Genomic DNA, 26,432 nt, shown 5'->3' with positions numbered 1-26,432 from the left:
AAAGTAAGGGCTCTACTCAATCTGCATCGCGGAAGTTCAGCATTACAGCGCGTTTTAAATTGAAAGGCAATGTTTTCCGCGTTAGCGGAGACTGCATTCACGGTAAACACTGCATTTATTGGCACAATTGGAAATGACCTTTAAAGGCCCAGTGCAGTCAATAAAGTGATTTCCAACACTATGAGATTGGAATAATACTGTGAAAATTATGATAATGCCCTTTACGTGTAAGAGCTGTTTGAAAAGACTGCCTGAAATTTCAGCTTGTTTTGATGGGATAGAGTTTTGGCCTGCCTTGTGACATCACCAGGTGATCAATTAGTTAATAGACCAATAAGAAAGAGAGTTCCAAATCTCTCTGCCAATAACAGCTAGTTTTCTGTTTTCCCCTCCCCACTCAGACCACTTTATAACGTGTAGACTGATCTGGATTAGGTTGCTTGCATACAACTTTTTTTTATATCTTTTATACTTTTTAAACTATTCAACTGTTTGTTTTTATTCACTTTAATGGAAATGTTTTTCCAACATTTTAAAGCTCCCCATTGTGACATCATCACTTCCAACATTCACTGTAAATGATGTCACTTTTGACAAAAACTAAAATCAGCTACATTGACCTCTTTGCCAATAACTAGGAGGAAAAAAAAGTTAAAGCGTATTGAAATCCTCCTCTATAATAACTGAATTATCTGGTACCGATCAAACGTTACAGCTGTTCAAGTAACCGCATCAACAACATTATCTCTACCATTTTATAAACAACTGAATTTCGACCACTTTTCCGAACAACTTAAGACAACAACAAAAAAAGTGAGTGGGTATGACATCTCGGTCAACTTCTCCGCTATTCAAATCTGTTCGCGGAAACAAAAAATATCCACTACGGATCTGCCAATAACAGCTAGTTTTCAGTTTCCCCCTCCCCATTCAGACCACTTTATAACATGTAGACAATATATAAATAATAAATATATAATAATAAAATCATCCTTTATAATAACTGAATTATCTGGTACCGATAAAACGTTACAGCTGTTCTGGTAACTGAAATTAACACATTTTCCACAAACTTTTTCCAAACAACTTCCATTTTGACCACTGAACAAGTCAGATAACAACACAGAGTATGAACTCTTCCTCTTCTTCTAGAGCAGAAGAAGATTCATTACTACCAGGCACTCCAGCCAATCAGTGAACTAGACACACACACAGACAGACACTCCAGCCAATCAGTGAACTAGACACACACACAGGCACTCCAGCCAATCAGTGAATTAAACAGACACACAGGCACTCCAGCCAATCAGTGAATTAAACAGACACACACACTCACTCCAGCCAATCAGTGAACTAGACACACACACACAGACAGACACTCCAGCCAATCAGTGAACTAGACACAGACACTCCAGCCAATCAGTGAACTAGACACACACACAGACACTCCAGCCAATCAGTGAATTAGACAGACACTCCAGCCAATCAGTGAATTAAACAGACACACAGACACTCCAGCCAATCAGTGAATTAAACAAACACACAGACACTCCAGCCAATCAGTGAATTAAACAACAGACACTCCAGCCAATCAGTGAATTAAACAACAGACACACAGACACTCCAGCCAATCAGTGAATTAAACAACAGACACACAGACACTCCAGCCAATCAGTGAATTAAACAACAGACACACAGACACTCCAGCCAATCAGTGAATTAGACAGACACACAGACACTCCAGCCAATCAGTGAATTAAACAACAGACACTCCAGCCAATCAGTGAATTAAACAACAGACACACAGACACTCCAGCCAATCAGTGAATTAAACAACAGACACACAGACACTCCAGCCAATCAGTGAATTAGACAGACACACACTCACTCCAGCCAATCAGTGAATTAAACAACAGACACACAGACTAGTGCTGGGCGGGTTGATTCATAACCCGCAGTCCCCAAGGTTACATCCGCGGTGGGTTCAGGGTCATTCAGTATTGTGTGGCTGAAGGGAAGGTTGAATAAAGCGAAAAGAACCTTAAAATCCATAAATGTATCATTCTTCTTCTATTTACAGTGCATTCGGAAAGTATTCGGACCCCTTGACATTTTAATATGTTACAGCCTTATTCTAAAATTGATTAAATACCAACAACAACAAAAAATCCCATAATGACAAAGAGAAAACAGGTTTTTAGACATTTCTGCACATTAATTAAAAATAAAAATAAAATATACATAAGTATTCAGACCCTTTGCTATGAGGCTTGAAATTTGGCTCAGGTGCATCCTGTTTCCATTGACCATTCTTGAGATGTTTCTACAACTTGATTGGAGTCCACCTGTGGTCAATTCAATTGATTGGACATGATTTGGAAAGCCACACACCTGTCTATATAAAGGTTCCACCATTGACAGTGCATGTCAGAGTAAAAACCAAGCCATGAGGTTGAAGGAATTGTCCAAAGAGCCCCAAGACATTGTGTCGAGGCACAGATCTGGGGAAGGGTACCAAAACATTTCTGCATCATTAAAGGTCCCCAAGAACAAAATGGTCTCCATCATTCTTAAATGGAAGAAGTTTGGATTAACTAAGACTATTCCTAGAGCTGGCCGCCCAGACAAACCGAGCAAACGGGGGAGAAGGGCCTTGGGCAGGGAGGTGACCAAGAACCAGATGTTCACTCTGACAAAGCTCGAGAGTTACTCCGTGGAGATGGGAGAATCTTCCAGAAGGACAACCATCTCTGCAGCTCTCCACCAATCAGGCCTTTATGTTAGAGTGGACAGACGGAAGCCACTCCTCAGTAAAAGGCACATGACAGCCCACTTGGATTTTGCCAAAAGACACCTAAAGGACTCTCAGACCATGAGAAACAAGATTCTCTGGTCTGTTTTAACCAAGATTGAACTCTTTGGCCTGAATGCCAAGCATCGCGTCTGGAGGAAACCAGGCACCATCCCTACGGTGAAGCATGGTGGTGGCAGCATCATGCTGTGGGGATGTTTTTCAGCAGCAGGGACTGGGAGACTAGTCAGGATCGAGGGAAAGATGAACGAAGCAAAGTACAGAGAGATCCTTGATGAAAACCTGCTCCTGAGCCCTCAGGACCTCAGACTTGGGCAAAGGTTCACCTTCCAACAGAACAACGACCCTAAGCACACAGCCAAGACAACGCAGGAGGGGCTTTGGGACAAGTCTCTGAATGTCCTTGAGTGGCTCAGCCAGAGCCAGGACTTGAACTCGATCGAACATTTCTGGAGAGAACTGAAAATAGCTGTGCAGCGACACTCCCCATCCAACCTGACAGAGCTCGAGAGGATCTGCAGAGAAGAATGGGAGAAACTCTCCAAATATACTATACCAGTCAAAAGTTTGGACAAACGTACAGTACTCATTCAAGGGCTTTTCCTTATTTTTACTATTTTCTACATTGTAGAATAGTAGTGAAGACATCAAAACTATGAAATAACACATATGGAATCATGTAGTAACAAAAAAAGTGTTAAACAAATCATAACATATTTTATATTTGAGATTCTTCAAAGTAGCCACCCTTTGCCTTGATGACAGCTTTGCACAGTCTTGGAATTCTCTCAACCAGATTCATGAGGTAGTCACCTGGAATGCATTCCAATTAACAGGTGTACCTTGTTAAAAGTTCATTTGTGGAATTTCTTTCATTCTTAATGCATTTGAGACAATCATTTGTGTTGTGACAAGGTATACAGAAGATAGCCCTATTTGGTAAAAGACCGAGTCCATACTATGGCAAGAACAGCTCCAATAAGCAGAGAGAAAGCAAAGCACTATGATGAAACTGGCTCTCAGGAGGACCGCCACAGGAAAGGAAGACCCAGAGTTACCTCTGCTGCAGAGGATAAGTTCATTAGAGTTACCAGCCTCAGAAACTGCAGCCCAAATAAATGGTTCCCAGAGTTTAAGAAACAGACACATCTCAACATCAATTGTTCAGAGGAGACTGCGTGAATCAGGCCTTCGTGGTTGAATTGCTGCAAAGAAACCACTACTAAAGGACACCAATAATAAGATGGGACATTAGACCAGTGGAAATCTGTCCTTTGGTCTGATGAGTCCGAATTTTAGATTTTTGGTTCCTACTGCCGTGTCTTTGTGAGACGCAGAGTAGGTGAACGGATTATCTCTGCATGTGTAGTTCCCACCGTGAAGCATGGAGGAGGAGGTGTGATGGTGCTTTGCTGGTGACACTGTCAGTGATATATTTAGAATTCAAGGCACACTTAACCAGCATGGCTACCACAGTACTCTACAGTGATACGCCATCCCATCTGGTTTGCACTTAGTGGGACTATCGTTTGTTTTTCAACAGGACAATGACCCAACACACCTCCAGGCTGGTAACTCTAATGAAATGGTTTGGGATGAGTCAGAGTGAAGGAAAAGCAGCCAACAAGTGCTCAGCATATGTGTGAACTCCTTCCATACTGTTGGAAAAGAATTTTAGGTAAAGCTGGTTGAGAGAATGCCAAGAGTGTGTAACGAGTGGCTACTTAGAAGAATCTAAAATATATTTTGATTTGTTTAACACTTTTTTTTAGCTTACTACACATTTCCATATGTGTTATTTAATAGTTTTGATGTCTTCACTGTTATTCTATTATGTAGAAAATAGTAAAAATAAAGAAAAACCCTTGAATGAGTAGGTGTGTCCAAACTTTTGACTGGTACTGTAGGTGGGCCAAGCTTGTAGCATCAGACACAAGAAGACTGCCAAATGTGCTTCAACAAAGTACTGAGTAAAGGGTCTGAATACTTATGTAAATGTAATATTTCAGTTTTTTTATTTCATACATTTGCTAAAATGTCGAAAAACCTGTTTCTGCTTTGTCATTATGGGGTACTGTGATGTCATTATGGGGTACTGTGATGTCATTATGGGGTATTGTGATGTCATTATGGGGTATTGTAATTTGTCATTATGGGGTATTGTGATGTCATTATGGGGTATTGTGTGTAGATTGATGAGGAAAAAATATAATTTAATCAATTTTAGAATAAGGCTGTAACGTAACAAAATGTGGAAAAAGTCAAGGGGTCTGAATACTTTCAGAATGCACTGTACAAGACAGGAACTTCAAATAGGTCAAGGGAACTGTAGCCTACTGTCCAGATTAGTTAAATGGAATATGAAATCTGTAACCTCTCACATGCAGTGACACCTTGGATCTACCTGGATTTCTGCATAAATTGGTCATAAAATTTGATCTGATCTTCATCTAAGTCACAACAATAGACAAACACAGTGTGCTTAAACTAATAACACACAAATTATTGTATTGTTCTTGTCTATATTGAATACATCATTTAAACATTCACAGTGTAGGTTGGGAAAAAGTATGTGAAACCCTTGGCTAATGACACCAAAAGCTAATTGGAGTCAGGAGTCAGCTGACCTGGAGTCCAATCAATGAGACGAGATTGGATATGTTGGTTAGAGCTGCCCTGCCCTATAAAAAACACTCACAACATTTGAGTTTACTATTCACAAGAAGCATTGCCTGATGTGAACCATGCCAGCCTCAAACAACACTCCTAGGAGTGGCCGTCCTGCAAAGATGACTGCAAGAGCACAGCTCAGAATGTCCAATGAGGTTAAGAAGAATCCTAGAGTGTCAGCTAAAGACTTACAGAAATCTCTGGAACATGCTAACATCTCTGTTGACGAGTCTACGATACGTAAAACACTAAACAAGAATGGTGTTCATGGGAGGACACCATGGAAGAAGCCACTGCTGTCCAAAAAAAACATTGCTGCACGTCTGAAGTTTGCAAAAGTGCACCTGGATTTTCCACAGCGCTACTGGCAAAATATTCTATGCACAGATGAAACTACAGTTGAGTTGTTTGGAAGGAACACAACACTATGTGTGGAGAAAAAAAGGCCCAGCACACCAACATCAAAACCTCATCCCAACTGTAAAGTCTGGTGGAGGGAGCATCATGGATTGGGGCTGCTTTGCTGCCTCAGGGCCTGGACAGCTTGCTATCATCGACAGAAAAATGAATTCCCAAGTTTATCAAGACATTTTGCAGGAGAATGTTAGGCTGTCCGACCATTGAAGCTCAACAGAAGTTGGGTGATGCAACAGGACAAAGATACAAAACACAAAGTAAATCAACAACAGAATGGCTTCAACAAAAGAAAATAAGCCTTCTGGAGTGGCCCAGTCAGAGTCCTGACCTCAACCCGATTGAGATGCTGTGGCATGACCTCAAGAGAGCGGTTCACACCAGACATTTCAAGAATATTGCTGAACTGAAACAGATTTGTAAAGAGGAATGGTCCAAAATTCCTCCTGATTGTTGTGCAGGTCTGATCTACAACTACAGAAAACATGTGGTTGAGGTTATTGCTGCCAAATCAGGGTCAACCAGTTATTAAATCCAAGGGTTCACATACTTTTTCCACTCAGCACTGTGAATGTTTACACGGTGTGTTCAATAAAGACATGAAAATGTATAATTGTTTGTGTGTTATTAGTTTAAGCACACTGTGTTTGTCTGTTGTTGTGACTTAGATGAAGATCAGATCTAATTTTATGACAAATTCATGCAGATATCCAGGAAATTCCAAAGGGTTCACATATTTGTTGTTGCCACTGTAGCCTAATTAATATTAACTCATGCATAATTAAGTATTTATTGCAGTAAAAATATACACCAAATGTACTTGGGAACAAGAGTGGAGAAATAAAAATCTTTTTTTTCAGCATCTTGAGAGAATGTGAATGTGCAGTTAGGGACCGTCTGTAAAGGTGCTGTCTTTATCAGCATCATAACAGCTGATAGTATTTCAACCACAGTTAGGGAACGTCTGTAAAGGTGCTGTCTTTATCAGCATCATAACAGCTGATAGTATTTCAACCACAGTTAGGGACCGTCTGTAAAGGTACTGTCTTTATCAGCATCATAACAGCTGATAGTATTTCAACCACAGTTAGGGACCGTCTGTAAAGGTACTGTCTTTATCAGCATCATAACAGCTGATAGTATTTCAACCACAGTTAGGGACCGTCTGTAAAGGTACTGTCTTTATCAGCATCATAACAGCTGATAGTATTTCAACCACATACAACATGAACTGAAATATTATCAGAAACATGTTGGGTCGTTTTCACAGCTTTTCTATTTCCTGATGTCATTAGAAAATCTGTCCCGTTTAATTTTGAGTTGTTGCATTTTCTCCCCTGTCCCTAAATGTCTTTGCTTCACTAAAGAAGATGTGAACGAGATTGAAGCATTCCATTCTATCGATTTATGCCATTATTCTCGTCAGTAAGAGTTGCTAAATAACTCAAGTGCATGTCCTATACACTTGATTTAGAGTTATTTAGCAACTCTTACTCACGAGAATAATGGCATAAATCGATAGAATGGAATGCTTCAATCTAGTAATCTGTATTAAATGATCACTTTTACGCTCAACATATCATACTGCATATGAGCACTCGCTCCAGAATGGGAATAAATATCCTTTCAATTTTATTCAGCGAAGTTCAATTATATTTTTCTTAATATAAAAATCATATAAAATAATGTCAGGGGACTTATAAGCATATCTTGTGTGCTAAATGAACAAGCCTACAGTCTATAACATGGAGCGTAGCCAGATAACATACAGTATCTAGTCTGATGAATGAACAAGCCTACAGCCAGATAACAGCCAGTAGACCAACTCATATTCTGTTCTTCTGAAATACATTTTCTTCATATCATAATGTTTCTTCAGTCCTAAAATAAATCATGGATTTATTGTGATATTATTGATTTAATAGAACTTTTAAAAATGTAGATGTTCCAAAGGCAGGCTGTCACGTCTACCCCAGCTCCAGCGCTTGGCGTCGCCGGTTTACTAACCACCAGTCCTGGCAACCCCTTATGACGCCACCTGGCAACCCCTTATGACGCCCACCTGGCAACCCCTTATGACGCCCACCTGGCAACCCTCATAACGCCCACCTGGCAACCCTCATGACTCCCACCTGGCAACCCTCATTACCGCGTACCTGGCAACCCTCATTACCGTCCACCTGGCAACCCTCATTACCGCCCACCTGGCAACCCACATTACGCCCACCTGGCAACCCCTCATTACCGCCCACCTGGCAATCCTCATTACCGCTCACCTGGCAACCCTCATTACGCCCACCTGGCAACCCTCATTACGCCCACCTGGCAATCCTCATTACGCCCACCTGGCAACCCTCATTACGCCCACCTGGCAACCCTCATTACGCCCACCTGGCAACCCTCATTACGCCCACCTGGCAACCCTCATTACGCCCACCAGGCAACCCTCATTACGCCCACCTGGCAACCCTCATTACGCCCACCTGGCAACCCTCATTACGCCCACCTGGCAACCCTCATTACGCCCACCTGGCAACCCTCATTACGGCCACCTGGCAATCCTCATTACGTCCACCTGGCAACCCTCATTACGTCCACCTGGCAACCCTCATTACGGCCACCTGGCAACCCTCATGATGCCCACCTGGCAACCCTCATGACGCCCACCTGGCAACCCTCATTACGCCCACCTGGCAACCCTCATTACGCCTACCTGGCAACCCTCATTACGCCCACCTGGCAACCCTCATTACGCCCACCTGGCAACCCTCATTACGCCCACCTGGCAACCCTCATGACGCCCATCGGGCAACCCTCATTACGCCCACCTGGCAACCCTCATTACGCCCACCTGGCAACCCTCACACCTGCGCACCATCATGAGACACACCTGTACTTCATCACCTGCCTGATTACTCACTCTTTATCTAGCACTCCCTAGCATCACTCAACAGGCAGTATTGGTTCAGTTTTCATGTCCAGACGCTGCTCTTGAGTTTATTATTAAACTCACCATTTTCCACCTGCTTCCTGACTCCCTGCATCTACGTTACACATTAGCATTAGCGGCTTGTAGCCAGCGTGTATACGTAGAGGCGTGGATAAGATAAACGTGTTTATACTAATTACCGGTCAATTACCGTGAGACCGGCTGACCACCCTCCCTCCCCGCCACACCCCTAGTAGCAGACACAGAACAAATGGAAAAACAGGTTGATTCTGAGTGTTATTCAAATTGGGAGATCAATGAATAAAAACACCTAGGGAACAAATTTTAAAAATCAGAAGGAACAGAAATCGAGAACTCAAGAGAAGACCGACTATGTGCACACTGCCCACAAAATGAGGTGGAAACTGAAAAGCACTTCCTGACCTCCTGACAAATATTAGAGACACATATTTCCCTCAGATTACACAGACCCACAAGAATTCAAAAACATTTTTTTGTTTGTTGATAAACTCCCATATATACTGGGTGAAATACCACAGTGTGCCATCACAGCAGCAAGATTTGTGACCTGTTGCCACAAGAAAAGGGCAACCAGTGAAGAACAAACACCATTGTAAATACAACCCATATTTATGTTTATTTATTTTCCCTTTTGTACTTTAACTATTTGCACATTATTACAACACTGTATATAGACATAATATGACATTTGAAATGTCTTTATTCTTTTGGAACTTCTATGAGTGTAATGTTTACTGTTAATTTTTATTGTTTATTTCACTTTTGTATATTATCTACTTCACTTGCTTTGGCAATGTTAACATATGTTTCCCATGCCAATAAAGCCCCTTAGACAGACAGACAGACAGACAGACAGACAGACAGACAGACAGACAGACAGACAGACAGACAGACAGACAGACAGACAGACAGACAGACAGACAGACAGACAGACAGACAGACAGACAGACAGACAGAGACAGACAGACAGACAGACAGACAGAGACAGACAGACAGAGACAGACAGAGAGACAGAGACAGACACAGACAGACAGAGACAGACAGAGAGACAGACAGAGACAGACAGAGACAGACAGAGACAGACAGACAGACAGACAGACAGACAGACAGACAGACAGACAGACAGACAGACAGACAGACAGACAGACAGACAGACAGACAGACAGACAGACAGACAGACAGACAGACAGACAGACAGACAGACAGACAGACAGACAGACAGAGACAGACAGACAGAGAGAGAACAATACATGACATTTAGCAGAAGCTTTTATCCAAAGCGACTTACAGAGACTAACAGTCATCTAACAGTCATCTAACAGTCATCTAACTGAAGATAGAGAATGAAAAGTTCCTCTGTTATTTATTATTGATGATGACAAGGAGAGAGAAAGAGAAGCATTTCATGCTCTATCTGTCTCCCACACCCCCTCTGTCTCCCACACCCCCTCTGTCTCCCACACCCCCTCTGTCTCCCACACCCCCTCTGTCTCCCACACCCCCTCTGTCTCCCACACCCCCTCTGTCTCCCACACCCCCTCTGTCTCCCACACCCCCTCTGTCTCCCACACCCCCTCTGTCATCCACACCCCCTCTGTCTCCCACACCCCCTCTGTCATCCACACCCCCTCTGTCTCCCACACCCCCTCTGTCATCCACACCCCCTCTGTCTCCCACACACCCTCTGTCTTCCACACACCCTCTGTCTTCCACACCCCCTCTGTCTCCCACACCCCCTCTGTCTCCCACACCCCCTCTGTCTTCCACACCCCCTCTGTCTTCCACACCCCCTCTGTCTCCCACACCCCCTCTGTCTCCCACACCCCCTCTGTCTCCCACACCCCCTCTGTCTCCCACACCCCCTCTGTCATCCACACCCCCTCTGTCTCCCACACCCCCTCTGTCATCCACACCCCCTCTGTCATCCACACCCCCTATTCATTCCTTCAGCACCTCTGAGTCTAACGGGGAGCAGAGAAATGTTGTCTTATTAATTGATGTCATGAGTACCTCTGTTTGTCTGAACGTGTTGTTTGTGTCTCACACGCACACACAAACACACACACACACAAACAAACACACAAACACACACACACACACACAAACACACACAAACACACAGTCCCTTGCCCCTGTTCATACAAGTAATTAACAATGGCATGGATTCTCTCTCGCTCTCTCTTCCACAGCTCAGTGAGCCGGTAGCACGTGGCCTCCGTCTCCGTCTCCGTCGACACTCAGATTTCTGCTAGAAGCCTTCAGGGTCGCTGGGTGGATAGTTCACTGAGCAGCCAAGCTGAGGCAAGTCAAAACAACAGCAGAAGAAAGAGCTGAAGTAACTTTGACTGATACTGATGACTAACCTTGACTGGGCAGATAGGATGACTAACTTTGACTGGGCAGATAGGATGACTAACCTTGCCTGGGCAGAGCAGAGAGGGGACAGAGGGTGGGGGGGTGGATGAGGGTCAGGCCCCTTGTGGTCTACATGGCTGCTTGAGTTAAAGCATGATACCAACAACATAGTAACTCCTCAGCCAAGCAGCCATGTGTGCCTCTTTGTGTGTGTGTGTGTGTGTGCGTCTGTGTGTGTGTGTGTGTGCGTCTGTGTGTGTGTGTGCGTCTGTCTGTGTGTGTGTGTGTGTCTGTGTGTGTGTGTGCGAGAGTGTCTGTGTGTGTGTGTGTGTGTGTGTGTGCGAGAGTGTATGTGTCTGTCTGTCTGTCTGTCTGTCTGTCTGTCTGTCTGTCTGTCTGTCTGTCTGTCTGTCTGTCTGTCTGTCTGTCTGTCTGTCTGTCTGTCTGTCTGTCTGTCTGTGTGTGTAGTGTGTGTGTGAGTAGTGTGTGTATATATATATATATATATAACGCCTTCTTCCTGCTTCCTGCTCCTGACCCGTCAGGAAGAGCCTGGCTGTGTCCTAAATGGTACTTTATTCCCCATAGGGCTCTGGTCCAAAGTACTACATTGGTTCCTTTACTTTTTTGGTCCCACGACCCCATTTTGACATCTGAAAATTCTCGCGACCCCACCCATTCTGTAATGAACAGCCAATTGAAAAACAGTCAATTGAAAAACATTCGATCAGTATTTCTGATTGTATTCTCAAATCTCCCATCACATCTCCCATGTGGGGCTATGAGAGTCAGTTACAAATTAGTGTATCTTATCTCACCACCACTAACGAGATGGGTGTGGCTTGACGCGTGTCCCCTCAGAGCTTCTCAAAGTCAGGGGGGCGTGGTCGACAGTGCGCACCTCATCTCTGCTGTCACATCCAACCTGGATGGATATTTGGTTTTAACGGAGACGAGAGCACTGACTCCAGCTTCACACAGATATGAGCTGGCGAACTGGGAACTCTGAAAAATGCAAAGGTCAAATCAAGACGTCAGTGATCTACAGGCCGGATCTCTCAAAAGAGGCCTGAGTTCCTGAGTTGGAATTCCGAGTTGGAGCTCGTTCCCCCCCCCCCCCGCCATAGTTCCCAGTTGTCAGGAATGCAGTGAAGTCGTAGATTTCCTCGTTCCAAGTTGCCCGCGGTTTTGAACGCCACATTGATGCTCAGAGGCAGACGGCAGGGTATCATTCCCCTTGAGTCAGGAACCAAAACTCCTCCGGAGTGACCCCGTGAATACTTTGTCTGCAGCATTCGGGTCACATGACAGCTCAATCAGCTGTTCCATTTCCCCTTAGCGGCATGTCAACTGAGCCAGGATCACAGTTAAACGGTTTGGGAAGTAGGTTCCATGGTGTTCTTCCAAGTGTTGGAGGTGAACAGTCATCCATGGTGTGGGACACTTACTGATGCTGTTTCCTGTTATTTTATTTTCATTACACGGAAATTCAACCAAGTCTGTTGGTTTACACATCCATTGTGAACGACAACAGTTCCTCTCTCAATGTGAAAGATCTTTCTCAGCCCCCCCCCCACCCCCCCCGATAAACACCAAGCCCCGGTGTGAAATGAAACATCGTCATGCTGTGATTCCATATCTCCACATAGTTTAGTAAACAGGCGTGCGTGTTGTACTTTACCATCTAAGTTACCTGTTGCTTCCGGTGTATCCATTATTGCTCAGTACGGTGTATCACACAATGCTTCCATATGGCAGAGGGAGACACATTCATTACTAGAGTGAAAAGGCCTGCCCGCCGTCCCGTGATGGCGGGCATCTGTACAAAAGCCCACCATTCGATTCCATATGGAATCTGTTATTCATCAATACAGCCACGCAGCCCACTGAACATCCCATATGGAATCTGTTTTTCATCAATACAGCCACGCAGCCCACTGAACATCCCATATGGAATCTGTTATTCATCAATACAGCCACGCAGCCCACTGAACATCCCATATGGAATCTGTTTTTCATCAATACAGCCACGCAGCCCACTAAACATCCCATATGGAATCTGTTATTCATCAATACGGCCACGCAGCCCACTAAACATCCCATATGGAATCTGTTATTCATCAATACAGCCACGCAGCCCACTGAACATCCCATATGGAATCTGTTATTCATCAATACGGCCACGCAGCCCACTGAACATCCCATATGGAATCTGTCATTCATCAATAGAGCCACGCAGCCCACTGAACATCCCATATGGAATCTGTTTTTCATCAATACAGCCACGCAGCCCACTAAACATCCCATATGGAATCTGTTTTTCATCAATACAGCCACGCAGCCCACTGAACATCCCATATGGAATCTGTTTTTCATCAATACAGCCACGCAGCCCACTGAACATCCCATATGGAATCTGTTTTTCATCAATACAGCCACGCAGCCCACTAAACATCCCATATGGAATCTGTTATTCATCAATACGGCCACGCAGCCCACTAAACATCCCATATGGAATCTGTTATTCATCAATACAGCCACGCAGCCCACTAAACATCCCATATGGAATCTGTTATTCATCAATACAGCCACGCAGCCCACTAAACATCCCATATGGAATCTGTTATTCATCAATACAGCCACGCAGCCCACTAAACATCCCATATGGAATCTGTTATTCATCAATACGGCCACGCAGCCCACTGAACATCCCATATGGAATCTGTTTTTCATCAATACAGCCACGCAGCCCACTGAACATCCCATATGGAATCTGTTTTTCATCAATACAGCCACGCAGCCCACTGAACATCCCATATGGAATCTGTTATTCATCAATACGGCCACGCAGCCCACTAAACATCCCATATGGAATCAGTTTTTCATCAATACAGCCACGCAGCCCACTGAACATCCCATATGGAATCTGTTTTTCATCAATACAGCCACGCAGCCCACCGAACATCCCATATGGAATCTGTTTTTCATCAATACAGCCACGCAGCCCACTGAACATCCCATATGGAATCTGTTTTTCATCAATACAGCCACGCAGCCCACTGAACATCCCATATGGAATCTGTTTTTCATCAATACAGCCACGCAGCCCACTGAACATCCCATATGGAATCTGTTTTTCATCAATACAGCCACGCAGCCCACTGAACATCCCATATGGAATCTGTTATTCATCAATACGGCCACGCAGCCCACTAAACATCCCATATGGAATCTGTTTTTCATCAATACAGCCATGCAGCCCACTGAACATCCCATATGGAATCTGTTTTTCATCAATACAGCCACGCAGCCCACTGAACATCCCATATGGAATCAGTTTTTCATCAATACAGCCACGCAGCCCACTAAACGTCCCATATGGAATCTGTTATTCATCAATACAGCCCACTGAACAGCCCCATGTGCCGTTTAATGCCCGGGAATCGTGAGACAGAACAATATGTCCTCGTGAATAACATCCCCGACATGTATAGGGAACAAAAGTCAATGCATGGGCATATCAGCCCTCACAGCTAACGTCCAATATTATATGGATACTTTGACTCCAAGTATCATACGTAAAATGAACATTTATATTTGCTAGATAGCGTCAGCTATAGCTTGTTCTCCATCTGCTTTTTAAATAGTAATCCAACCTCTTTTCAGCATTGTTAAATAGTAATCAAACCTGTTTTCAGCATTTTTAAATAGTAATCAAACCTGTTTTCAGCATTTTGTTTGTTCCATGACTAATCAAAGCTCATTTCTCATTCTCTTTCTTGTTTCTCTGTAGCAGATATACTGTATAGTGAGCAATATGTCGAACATCAACACAATCACAGTATTCGAAACACAATAAGTATAGAATCGTGAGAATCATGAGAATCACAATACGTATAGAATCGTGAGAATCATGAGAATCACAATACATATAGAATCGTGAGAATCACAATACGTATAGAATCATGAGAATCACAATACGTATAGAATCATGAGAATCACAATACGTATAGAATCGTGAGAATCGTGAGAATCACAATATGTATAGAATCATGAGAATCACAATACATATAGAATCATGAGAATCACAATACGTATAGACTCGTGAGAATCGTGAGAATCACAATACGTATAGAATCATGAGAATCACAATACGTATAGAATCGTGAGAATCGTGAGAATCACAATACGTATAGAATCGTGAGAATCGTGAGAATCACAATACGTATAGACTCGTGAGAATCACAATACATATAGAATCATGAGAATCACAATACAGTACATATCATATCGGCACCTAAGCATGGTGAAATCGTATTGTGTGGTTCCTGGCACTTCCCCAATGCTGAGAGTGACCAGGTTTGGAGATATTCTGCTCCAAGTATATCAATTCCAGAGAAAAGCGATCGGCCTCATGTCCATACTGTGATCAGTGGTTTGTTTCAGTTGCACCTACGATGGGAATCAGGAACACCCCTAATTGGCTCTGACCAGTTGGTTGTAACCTGATCATATGAAGTCATCTCAACCAGAAAACCAGTTTACAACCAGCTCACTTTGCCTAGAATGCCCATGGGAACAAGGACATCGAAGAGACATAGTGATAAATAATCTATCATGTATTTCTACGTGATAAACTCACTCAGCCAGACACTGTGGATAATGCTATTTTCCTCCTTAAAACAGACACTTTGGGATTTTTGGCAATGAAGCCCTTTATCTACTGACCCAGAGTCAGATGAGGTCCTTTATCTACTGACCCAGAGTCAGATGAGGCCCTTTATCTACTGACCCAGAGTCAGATGAGGCCCTTTATCTACTGACCCAGAGTCAGATGAGGCCCTTTATCTACTGACCCAGAGTCAGATGAGGCCCTTTATCTACTGACCCAGAGTCAGATGAGGTCCTTTATCTACTGACCCAGAGTCAGATGAGGTCCTTTATCTACTGACCCAGAGTCAGATGAGGTCCTTTATCTACTGACCCAGAGTCAGATGAGGCCCTTTATCTACTGACCCAGAGTCAGATGAGGTCCTTTATCTACTGACCCAGAGTCAGATGAGGTCCTTTATCTACTGACCCAGAGTCAGATGAGGCCCTTTATCTACTGAACCCAGAGTCAGATGAGGCCCTTTATTTACTGACCCAGAGTCAGATGAGGTCCTTTATCTACTGACCCAGAGTCAGATGAGGTCCTTTATCTACTGACCCAGAGTCAGATGAGGTCCTTTATCTACTGACCCAGAGTCAGATGAGGCCCTTTATCTACTGAACCCAGAGTCAGATGAGGCCCTTTATCTACTGACCCAGAGTCAGATGAGGCCCTTTATCTACTGACCCAGAGTCAGATGAGGTCCTTTATCTACTGACCCAGAGTCAGATGGGGTCCTTTATCTACTGACCCAGAGTCAGATGAGGCGCTTTATCTACTGACCCAGAGTCAGATGAGGCCCTTTATCTACTGACCCAGAGTCAGATGAGGTCCTTTATCTACTGACCCAGAGTCAGATGGGGTCCTTTATCTACTGACCCAGAGTCAGATGAGGTCCTTTATCTACTGACCCAGAGTCAGATGAGGCCCTTTATCTACTGACCCAGAGTCAGATGAGGCCCTTTATCTACTGACCCAGAGTCAGATGAGGACCTTTATCTACTGACCCAGAGTCAGATGAGGCCCGTAATCTACTGACCCAGAGTCAGATGAGGCCCTTTATCTACTGAACCCAGAGTCAGATGAGGCCCGTAATCTACTGACCCAGAGTCAGATGAGGACCTTTATCTACTGAACCCAGAGTCAGATGAGGCCCGTAATCTACTGACCCAGAGTCAGATGAGGCCCTTTATCTACTGACCCAGAGTCAGAGGAGGCCCTTTATCTACTGACCCAGAGTCAGATGGGGTCCTTTATCTACTGACCCAGAGTCAGATGAGGTCCTTTATCTACTGACCCAGAGTCAGATGAGGACCTTTATCTACTGACCCAGAGTCAGATGAGGCCCTTTATCTACTGACCCAGAGTCAGATGAGGTCCTTTATCTACTGACCCAGAGTCAGATGAGGCCCTTTATCTACTGACCCAGAGTCAGATGAGGTCCTTTATCTACTGACCCAGAGTCAGATGAGGCCCTTTATCTACTGAACCCAGAGTCAGATGAGGCCCTTTATTTACTGACCCAGAGTCAGATGAGGTCCTTTATCTACTGACCCAGAGTCAGATGAGGCCCTTTATCTACTGACCCAGAGTCAGATGAGGTCCTTTATCTACTGACCCAGAGTCAGATGGGGTCCTTTATCTACTGACCCAGAGTCAGATGAGGCGCTTTATCTACTGACCCAGAGTCAGATGAGGCCCTTTATCTACTGACCCAGAGTCAGATGAGGCCCTTTATCTACTGACCCAGAGTCAGATGAGGTCCTTTATCTACTGACCCAGAGTCAGATGAGGTCCTTTATCTACTGACCCAGAGTCAGATGAGGCCCTTTATCTACTGAACCCAGAGTCAGATGAGGCCCTTTATTTACTGACCCAGAGTCAGATGAGGTCCTTTATCTACTGACCCAGAGTCAGATGAGGCCCTTTATCTACTGACCCAGAGTCAGATGAGGTCCTTTATCTACTGACCCAGAGTCAGATGGGGTCCTTTATCTACTGACCCAGAGTCAGATGAGGCGCTTTATCTACTGACCCAGAGTCAGATGAGGCCCTTTATCTACTGACCCAGAGTCAGATGAGGTCCTTTATCTACTGACCCAGAGTCAGATGAGGCCCTTTATCTACTGACCCAGAGTCAGATGGGGCCCTTTATCTACTGACCCAGAGTCAGATGAGGTCCTTTATCTACTGACCCAGAGTCAGATGGGGTCCTTTATCTACTGACCCAGAGTCAGATGAGGTCCTTTATCTACTGACCCAGAGTCAGATGAGGCCCTTTATCTACTGACCCAGAGTCAGATGAGGCCCTTTATCTACTGACCCAGAGTCAGATGAGGACCTTTATCTACTGACCCAGAGTCAGATGAGGCCCGTAATCTACTGACCCAGAGTCAGATGAGGCCCTTTATCTACTGAACCCAGAGTCAGATGAGGCCCGTAATCTACTGACCCAGAGTCAGATGAGGACCTTTATCTACTGAACCCAGAGTCAGATGAGGCCCGTAATCTACTGACCCAGAGTCAGATGAGGCCCTTTATCTACTGACCCAGAGTCAGAGGAGGCCCTTTATCTACTGACCCAGAGTCAGATGGGGTCCTTTATCTACTGACCCAGAGTCAGATGAGGTCCTTTATCTACTGACCCAGAGTCAGATGAGGACCTTTATCTACTGACCCAGAGTCAGATGAGGCCCTTTATCTACTGACCCAGAGTCAGATGAGGTCCTTTATCTACTGACCCAGAGTCAGATGAGGCCCTTTATCTACTGACCCAGAGTCAGATGTGTCTCTGCGAGCAGTTTGAAGGAAGTTGCTAACTAGTGCAATAATTAACTAGCTTTAGCACAATGATTGGAAGTCTATGGGTAACTGCTAGCGTTAGCACAATGACTGGAAGTCTATGGGTATCTGCTAGCGTTAGCACAATGACTGGAAGTCTATGGGTATCTGCTAGCATTAGCACAATGACTGGAAGTCTGTGAGTATCTGCTAGCGTTAGCACAATTACTGGAAGTCTATGGGTATCTGCTAGCGTTAGCACAATGACTGGAAGTCTATGGGTATCTGCTAGCGTTAGCACAATGACTGGAAGTCTATGGGTATCTGCTAGCGTTAGCACAATGACTGGAAGTCTATGGGTATCTGCTAGCGTTAGCACAATGTCTAGAAGTCTATGGGCATCTGCTAGCGTTAGCACAATGACTGGAAGTCTATGGGTATCTGCTAGCGTTAGCACAATGACTGGAAGTCTATGGGTATCTGCTAGCGTTAGCACAATGTCTAGAAGTATCTGCTAGCGTTAGCACAATGTCTAGAAGTCTATGGGTAACTGCTAGCATTAGCACAAAGACTGGAAGTGCTAATGTAAGTTAGAGGTAGTTTCACCAGCCAATGCTAACTTCCTTCTTACATTTACATTTAAGTCATTTAGCAGACGCTCTTATCCAGAGCGACTTACAAATTGGAAAGTTCATACATATTCATCCTGGTCCCCCCGTGGGGAATGAACCCACAACCCTGGCGTTGCAAGCGCCATGCTCTACCAACTGAGCCACACGGGACCGTTCTTACTGGACACAGAGAAATACAAATGGTATCCATAAGTTCATGTGACTCCTACTGTGAAAAGGTCATGTTAACATATCAACTCTAAATGTAATACATGTGAAAATGCTCATTTGACATGTTTTTTTGTTGTTGTAAGGGATAGGAGACATGGTATGGGTAATAATGAAACTCACTCAGCCATGAGCCAGACACCGTGGACAGCTCCGTCCTCCTGATTGATCAGAGCCTTGATGTCTTCCAGGGCTTGGTCCAGGGTCCCAGGCTGCACAGGACAGGGAAACAATGTGTTAGATTACAATTCAACCTTTAAAAAAATGGGACAATATCCACGTTTAAATATACGTCTTGCCGTTATGAGAGCTGAAACGTCAGAATTATTTCGACCATTTAGCGATCATTATCATCTGAGTCACAGTGACCTTGATTCTATTGCAAAACACATCATACGCGGATAATTTCTATATTTAGAAAGTTACATATCTTGAAAACTTGATTGCTGACAAGCAAAATATTTTGGGACTATGTCAACAATGGACTAATGATACAAATACCAAAAAAGACAGTTTTCCTTTAATAGTTTTGAGTTTGTTTTGTTTGCAATACTAATTTTGTCCTCAACTACAGAAGTTCTTCTTGATATTAAATGGCACAAAGCGAAAGTGTGATTTTCACATGTGGGAAAGTTATTAACATGTGAAACCACAAATTTTGCAGGTCTTAAGTAGTGCACTATATAGGGAATAGGGTGCCAGCCCTGGTCAAAGGTAGTGCCCTATATAGGAAATAGGGTGCCAGCCCTGGTCAAAGGTAGTGCACTATATAGGAAATAGGGTGCCAGCCCCTGTCTAAAGTAGTGCACTATATAGGAAATAGGGTGCCAGCCCCTGTCTAAAGTAGTGCACTATATAGGAAATAGGGTGCCAGCCCTGGTCAAAGGTAGTGCACTATATAGGGAATAGGGTGCCAGCCCTGGTCAAAGGTAGTGCACTATATAGGGGATAGGGTGCCATTTGGAACACATCCAATACATTGACGTGTCAGTAAATACAGTGCCGTCGAAAAATATTCAGACCCCTTGACTTTTTCCACATTTTGTTACGTTACGTTATTCTAAATGGATAAAATTGTTTTTTCCCCACATAATTTTGGCCAATTTATTAAAAATAAAAAACTGAAACATCACATTGACAAACGGTAAATATTCAGACTTTGTTGAAACACCTTTGGCAGCGATTACAGCCTTGAGTCTTTAAAAAAATATATATATTTTACTAGGCAAGTCAGTTAAGAACAAATTCTTATTTTCAATGATGGCCTAGGAACAGTGGGTTAACTGCCTTGTTCAGGGGCAGAATGACAGATTTGTACCTTGTCAGCTCAGGGATTCGATCTTGCAACCTTTCGGTTACTAGGCCAACGCTCTAACCACTAGGCTACGCTGTCGCCCCATGACGTTACAAGCACACCTGTATTTGGGGACTTTCTCCCATTCTTCTCTACAGATCCTCTCAATCTCTGTCAGGTTGCTACACAGCTATTTGCAGGTCTCTCCAGAGATGTCCAATCGGGACCAAGTCCGGGCTCCAGCTGGGCCAATCAAGCACATTCAGAGACTTGTCCCGAAGCCACTCCTGCGTTGTCTTGGCTGTGTGCTTAAGGTCAATGTCCTCTTGGAAGGTGAACCTTCTCCCCAGTCTGCGGTCTTGAGCGCTCTGAAGGTTTTCATCAAGGATCTCTCTGTACTTTGCTTTGTCATTATGGGGAATTGTGTATAGATTGATGAGGATAAATATATATTTAACAAATTTTAGAATAAGGCTGTAACGTAAAAAAAAAAATTGAAAAAGAGAAGGTGTCTGAATACTCTCTGAATACACTGTAAAAGCTCAGATTAATGTGGTTAGTTTGGGAGTGTCTCGTTGGCCTGGCGGCTGGTTAATCATTATTATATTTACTGTAGGAGTGGACAGACACAGCCGGTTGAGGGATACGTTAATCTCGGGTCTTAATCTGATCAAACTCCATTGAGAGTAAATAAACATGGCATTGTGGATCACTACAATAATTCAAATGTAATTCATCTGTGTAGTAGAACCATTGAAATGTTCCATATAACAATTAGTTGATCTCACTTTACAGTAGTAGGCTTGTGTGTACAGTACACCATTACAGTAGTAGAATTGTGTGTACAGTAAACCGTTACAGTAGTAGGCTTGTGTGTACAGTACACCATTACAGTAGTAGGCTTGTGTGTACAGTACACCGTTACAGTAGTAGGCCTGTGTGTACAGTACACCGTTACAGTAGTAGGCCTGTGTGTACAGTACACAGTAGTAGGCTTGTGTGTACAGTACACAGTAGTAGGCCTGTGTGTACAGTACACAGTAGTAGGCCTGTGTGTACAGTACACCGTTACAGTAGTAGGCCTGTGTGTACAGTACACAGTAGTAGGCCTGTGTGTACAGTACACAGTAGTAGGCCTGTGTGTACAGTACACAGTAGTAGGCCTGTGTGTACAGTAAACCGTTACAGTAGTAGGCCTGTGTGTACAGTAAACCGTTACAGTAGTATAAGTTTAAAAAGTAGGCTATTATTACCCTCAAAACAAAGAACCTCTTGAGTTTGAACTGATTTAGTGCAGAAGTCCAACGGTTCCCCTTGGCCCCGGGTCCAGCTCCATCCCTAGCTCCAGCTCCAGTATCAGGTGTAGGGGCAGCAGACCCTCTCTCCTCTGTCTCTACCTCGGGATGACCACTCTCCGGGACCTGGGGGCTCTGGGACTGGGGGCTCTGGGACTGGGGGCTCTGGTGCGGCTGGTTGCTCTGGGGCGGCTGGTTGCTCTGGGGGTCAGGTTGACTCTGGGGCGCCTGGTTGCTCTGGGGGTCAGGTTGACTCTGGGGCGTCTGGTTGCTCTGGGGGTCAGGTTGACTCTGGGGCTGAGGTGAGGTCTGTGTCGGGTCCAGATGAGAGGAGGACTGGGTCTCTGGTCCTAGTTCTGGGGGCTCCAGCTCCACATCCTTGAAAGTGACTGTTTTACCCTCAGACATTGTCCTATGATGAGATCTGAACAAACACGCACATACATTCTGTAATAGGAATATTCAGGTGAACAAAAATTACAGCAGTCGTTGATAATATACTTTTTTTTATTATCTATCAGGTTCATTAGAAGTTTGCAACAGCAACCTAAACAAAAGAAGACAAAATATCTAACTGGTCTCTAGGAGGCCCTTTCTATTCCAATCAGACATATTCAAATGTTTGGTAAATACCAGGCCCGAGAGGCTTGTAGGAAGTCGAACCAAAACGCAGTGACGTTGTCAGCTGCTACAGAATCACACAGTGTACAACGGAATACGATACTAATCAATCGACGTCCATTGTACCTCCCAGTCTGGTGTCAATCAATCTCTTGAATCTCTTGAAGAAACAAAAACCTTGTAAAAATCGAGAACACTAAGCATTGTGTTTAATCAGTCTTTACTGTATATTAACTTTATTCATATGAAATATTACCTTTACGCGTGTTATTTTACAGACTAACCCCGCCAGGGGAAACCTATGAGAATTAAAGTGTACCAAATGGCACCTTCATAGCGCGCTGTTAGACCAGGGCTCATAGAGTTCTGGTCAGAAGGAGTGCACTGCACTGATAGGGAATAGGGTGCCATGGAGTGAACAAATAGCCTTTCTCTTGTATTGGTTCCCATTTACTGTTGGCAATTCATGTTTGATAGCTTTGGTCAGTGATTAGGCAATGTCTACCTGTATTCAATCCCCCCCCCCCCCAAGTGTGTGTAACAGTATAACTTTAGACCGTCCCCTCGCCCCAACACGGGCGCGAACCAGGGACCCTCTGCACACATCAACAACGGTCGCCCACGAAGCATCGTTACCCATCGCTCCACAAAGGCCACGGCCCTTGCAGAGCAAGGGGCAACCCTACTTAAGTCTCAGAGCAAGTGACGTAACTGATTGAAATGCTAGTAGCGCGCACCACCGCTAACTAGCTAGCCATTTCACATCCGTTACACTCACCCCCCTTTTAACCTCCTCCTTTTCCGCAGCAACCAGTGATCCGGGTCAACAACATCAATGTTACAGTATAACTTTAAACCGTCCCCTCGCCCCGACACGGGCGCGAACCAGGGACCCTCTGCACACATCAACAACGGTCGCCCACGAAGCATCGTTACCCATCGCTCCACAAAGGCAATGCTTGAACATCAAATACACATTTCTTTAGAGGCAAGTGGAAACATAACCAACCCTGTTACATGTGCATCCGTCAATTAAATAGGCTATAATTAGAACTACTAGGTTTCATTACGCTATAATTACTAGGTTTCAGTACTAAGTTTCATTATGCTTCGGTCTTGAAACAAGTGTAATAGACTTTAGTGCTGAGAGTATGTCATGGAACAGAATCATTCGGCTACATTACGCACCAGAAATCTAACGTGACATATTTGTGTTTTGCTGTTTCTTTATTGAAACAATATCGGAGGAAAAAAAACTTCTTTTTCAAACAAATTGGGATAGTATAACAAGTATAGGCTACTTACCAGTTTGTATTTGTGAACTCTGGGACGTATTGTTGTCAGAGGAAAACGAGTGGTATGAGAGCCAGTGAAAGATGCGCAACTGCAGGTGTTTGTTTCCTTGTTCCGTGTTTTAGTTAAATGGGCAGCCACGGGGACGTACACGGAAACACAACACACTTGCTGTTCACGGTAGTTTCGGTGCTGGACAATCTGTACACTGGGCCAGTAGTGAAGGAAGGCGACACTACTCCCTGAGCTAGAGCTATTTAGCCTAAATGGCTGAATGGCTGAACTGTTTGAGAAGGCTGTCGCCTGCAGTCAGCTACCGCATATCTGATACCAATTCAATGTAAAGTTCTATATTCAAATGTGGCTCAGATATTGCCCATGCCACCCATACATTGTGGTTACAGGCCTAGCTTATAGCCAGCTATTCACCCTACGAAAAATAATCAGTTTAAGGGTATTTAAATATTCAAAGACACCCACCAAATGTTCCTACAGTCTATAAGAATTGCCCTACAGTGATTGCAATAACATTTAATTTTCTTGGCTATATTTTACTTTCCAATCGTAACACTGTTAGGCCTTGTGTATGACAAATCTATAAAGAATAGATCTTAAGATACTATACAAGCTATTCAGGCATGTTTCCTTGGCTATACTCTCTTTTCAGACTTATGTTTCCCACATTGATGTGTTTTTTGTGCCTAAAATACCAATATTTAATTTCACCAGGTTTGACCCGTGAGAGACAAGACATTAATCTTTTAAAAACAATGTAATGACAGGGATGTAGTGATACATTTAGATTGAATAGGCCTTACATCATCAACCATCGACGCATCGTTTATCTATTTGGGTTAATCGTATATGGCATGCTGTAAGGCCACTCATTCCGTCTCCTTTGAAGGAGCTATTCATATATTCTGTTAAGGGCTTGACGTTTAAACCCAAACCTAGTTATAATCCTGAGGAACCATCAAAGCCACGTTGACAGGCGGCAGGCGACATTCTGTAAAAGGCTTTGTGCTCAGCGGGGTGTATTATTTAGCTACACCTACGCGCGACAGGTCTATTTTCTATTTGCAGACAGAATACAGTCTGAATTCAGCGTTAATCTATGCTCTATTCGTCGAGACAGGATAACGTCTTCAGTGTTGTTAACTACAGCTGAATACCCTGGAGCTGAAAGACCAGGAAACGATGGGTTATGGTCAGATTCATGTCATTTACTGCTCATTAATCTAATCACTGCTTTGATGTAATGCGCTAACAAATCAAATCAAAGTTTATTTGTCACGTGCGCCGAATACAACAGGTGTAGTAGACCTTACAGTGAAATGCTGAATACAACAGGTGTAGTAGACCTCACAGTGAAATGCTGAATACAACAGGTGTAGTAGACCTCACAGTGAAATGCTGAATACAACAGGTGTAGTAGACCTCACAGTGAAATGCTGAATACAACAGGTGTAGTAGACCTCACAGTGAAATGCTGAATACAACAGGTGTAGTAGACCTTACAGTGAAATGCTGAATACAACAGGTGTAGTAGACCTTACAGTGAAATGCTGAATACAACAGGTGTAGTAGACCTTACAGTGAAATGCTGCATACAACAGGTGTAGTAGACCTTACAGTGAAATGCTGAATACAACAGGTGTAGTAGACCTCACAGTGAAATGCTGAATACAACAGGTGTAGTAGACCTTACAGTGAAATGCTGAATACAACAGGTGTAGTAGACCTCACAGTGAAATGCTGAATACAACAGGTGTAGTAGACCTTACAGTGAAATGCTGAATACAACAGGTGTAGTAGACCTTACAGTGAAATGCTGAATACAACAGGTGTAGTAGACCTTACAGTGAAATGCTTAGGTAAGTAGGTAAGTGTGTAGTTAAGTAAAGAAATAAAACAACAGTAAAAATACATTTGAAAATAAGAGTAGCAAGGCTATATGCAGACACCGGTTAGTCAGACTTATTGAGGTAGTATGTACATGTAGATATGGTTAAAGTGACTATGCATATATGATGAACACAGAGTAGCAGTAGCGTAAATAGAGAGGTTGATGGGAGGTGGGACACAATGCAGTAATAATATGTTATTAAGTGTCCTCCTGTTTTAAATTCCTAAATGAACCTTTAATTAGATAACCAGAAGCATTACTAGGACATCTGGAAATCATGTTGTTTTTGCTTTGTATAAAAAAATTAAAGGTAAATCTAAAGGTTCATTAAAAAAAATATACACTTCCGTTCAAAAGTTTGGGGTCAGTTAGAAATGTCCTTGTTTTTGAAAGAAAAGCACATTTTTTGTCCTGTAAAATAACATCAAATTGATCAGAAATACAGTGTAGACATTGTTCATGTTGTAAATGACTATTGTAGCTGGAAACAGCAGATTTTTTAATGGAATATCTACATAGGCGTACAGAGG

The 26,432-nt window shown here is 43.6% G+C and overlaps 1 protein-coding gene across 2 annotated transcripts in view; it reads right to left on the bottom strand.

The window, feature by feature from the left end:
- The window catches only part of LOC139541679 (tumor protein p63-regulated gene 1-like protein), a 78,932-nt gene extending 54,801 nt beyond the window's left edge, over nt 1-24,131 (bottom strand). Inside the window, exons 1-4 of one of the 2 annotated variants that reach the window (XM_071346604.1) lie at nt 24,009-24,102; nt 22,830-22,880; nt 22,041-22,506; nt 19,617-19,705 (exon numbers count right to left, since the gene is read on the bottom strand). In XM_071346604.1, the coding sequence (XP_071202705.1) occupies nt 19,617-19,705; nt 22,041-22,490 (539 nt within the window). In that variant the 5' untranslated portion in view covers nt 22,491-22,506; nt 22,830-22,880; nt 24,009-24,102. Of the gene's footprint in view, nt 1-19,616; nt 19,706-22,040; nt 22,507-22,829; nt 22,881-24,008 lie in introns of both variants that reach the window. The other variant, XM_071346603.1, reaches the window with a different exon arrangement.
- Between the last annotated feature and the right edge of the window lie 2,301 nt (nt 24,132-26,432).

This window comes from Salvelinus alpinus, chromosome 16, assembly GCF_045679555.1.
Source record: "Salvelinus alpinus chromosome 16, SLU_Salpinus.1, whole genome shotgun sequence".
Lineage (NCBI taxonomy): Eukaryota > Metazoa > Chordata > Actinopteri > Salmoniformes > Salmonidae > Salvelinus > Salvelinus alpinus.
The sequence above is the reverse complement of the archived record's forward strand: the minus strand, read 5'-3'. Positions and strand labels throughout refer to the sequence as shown.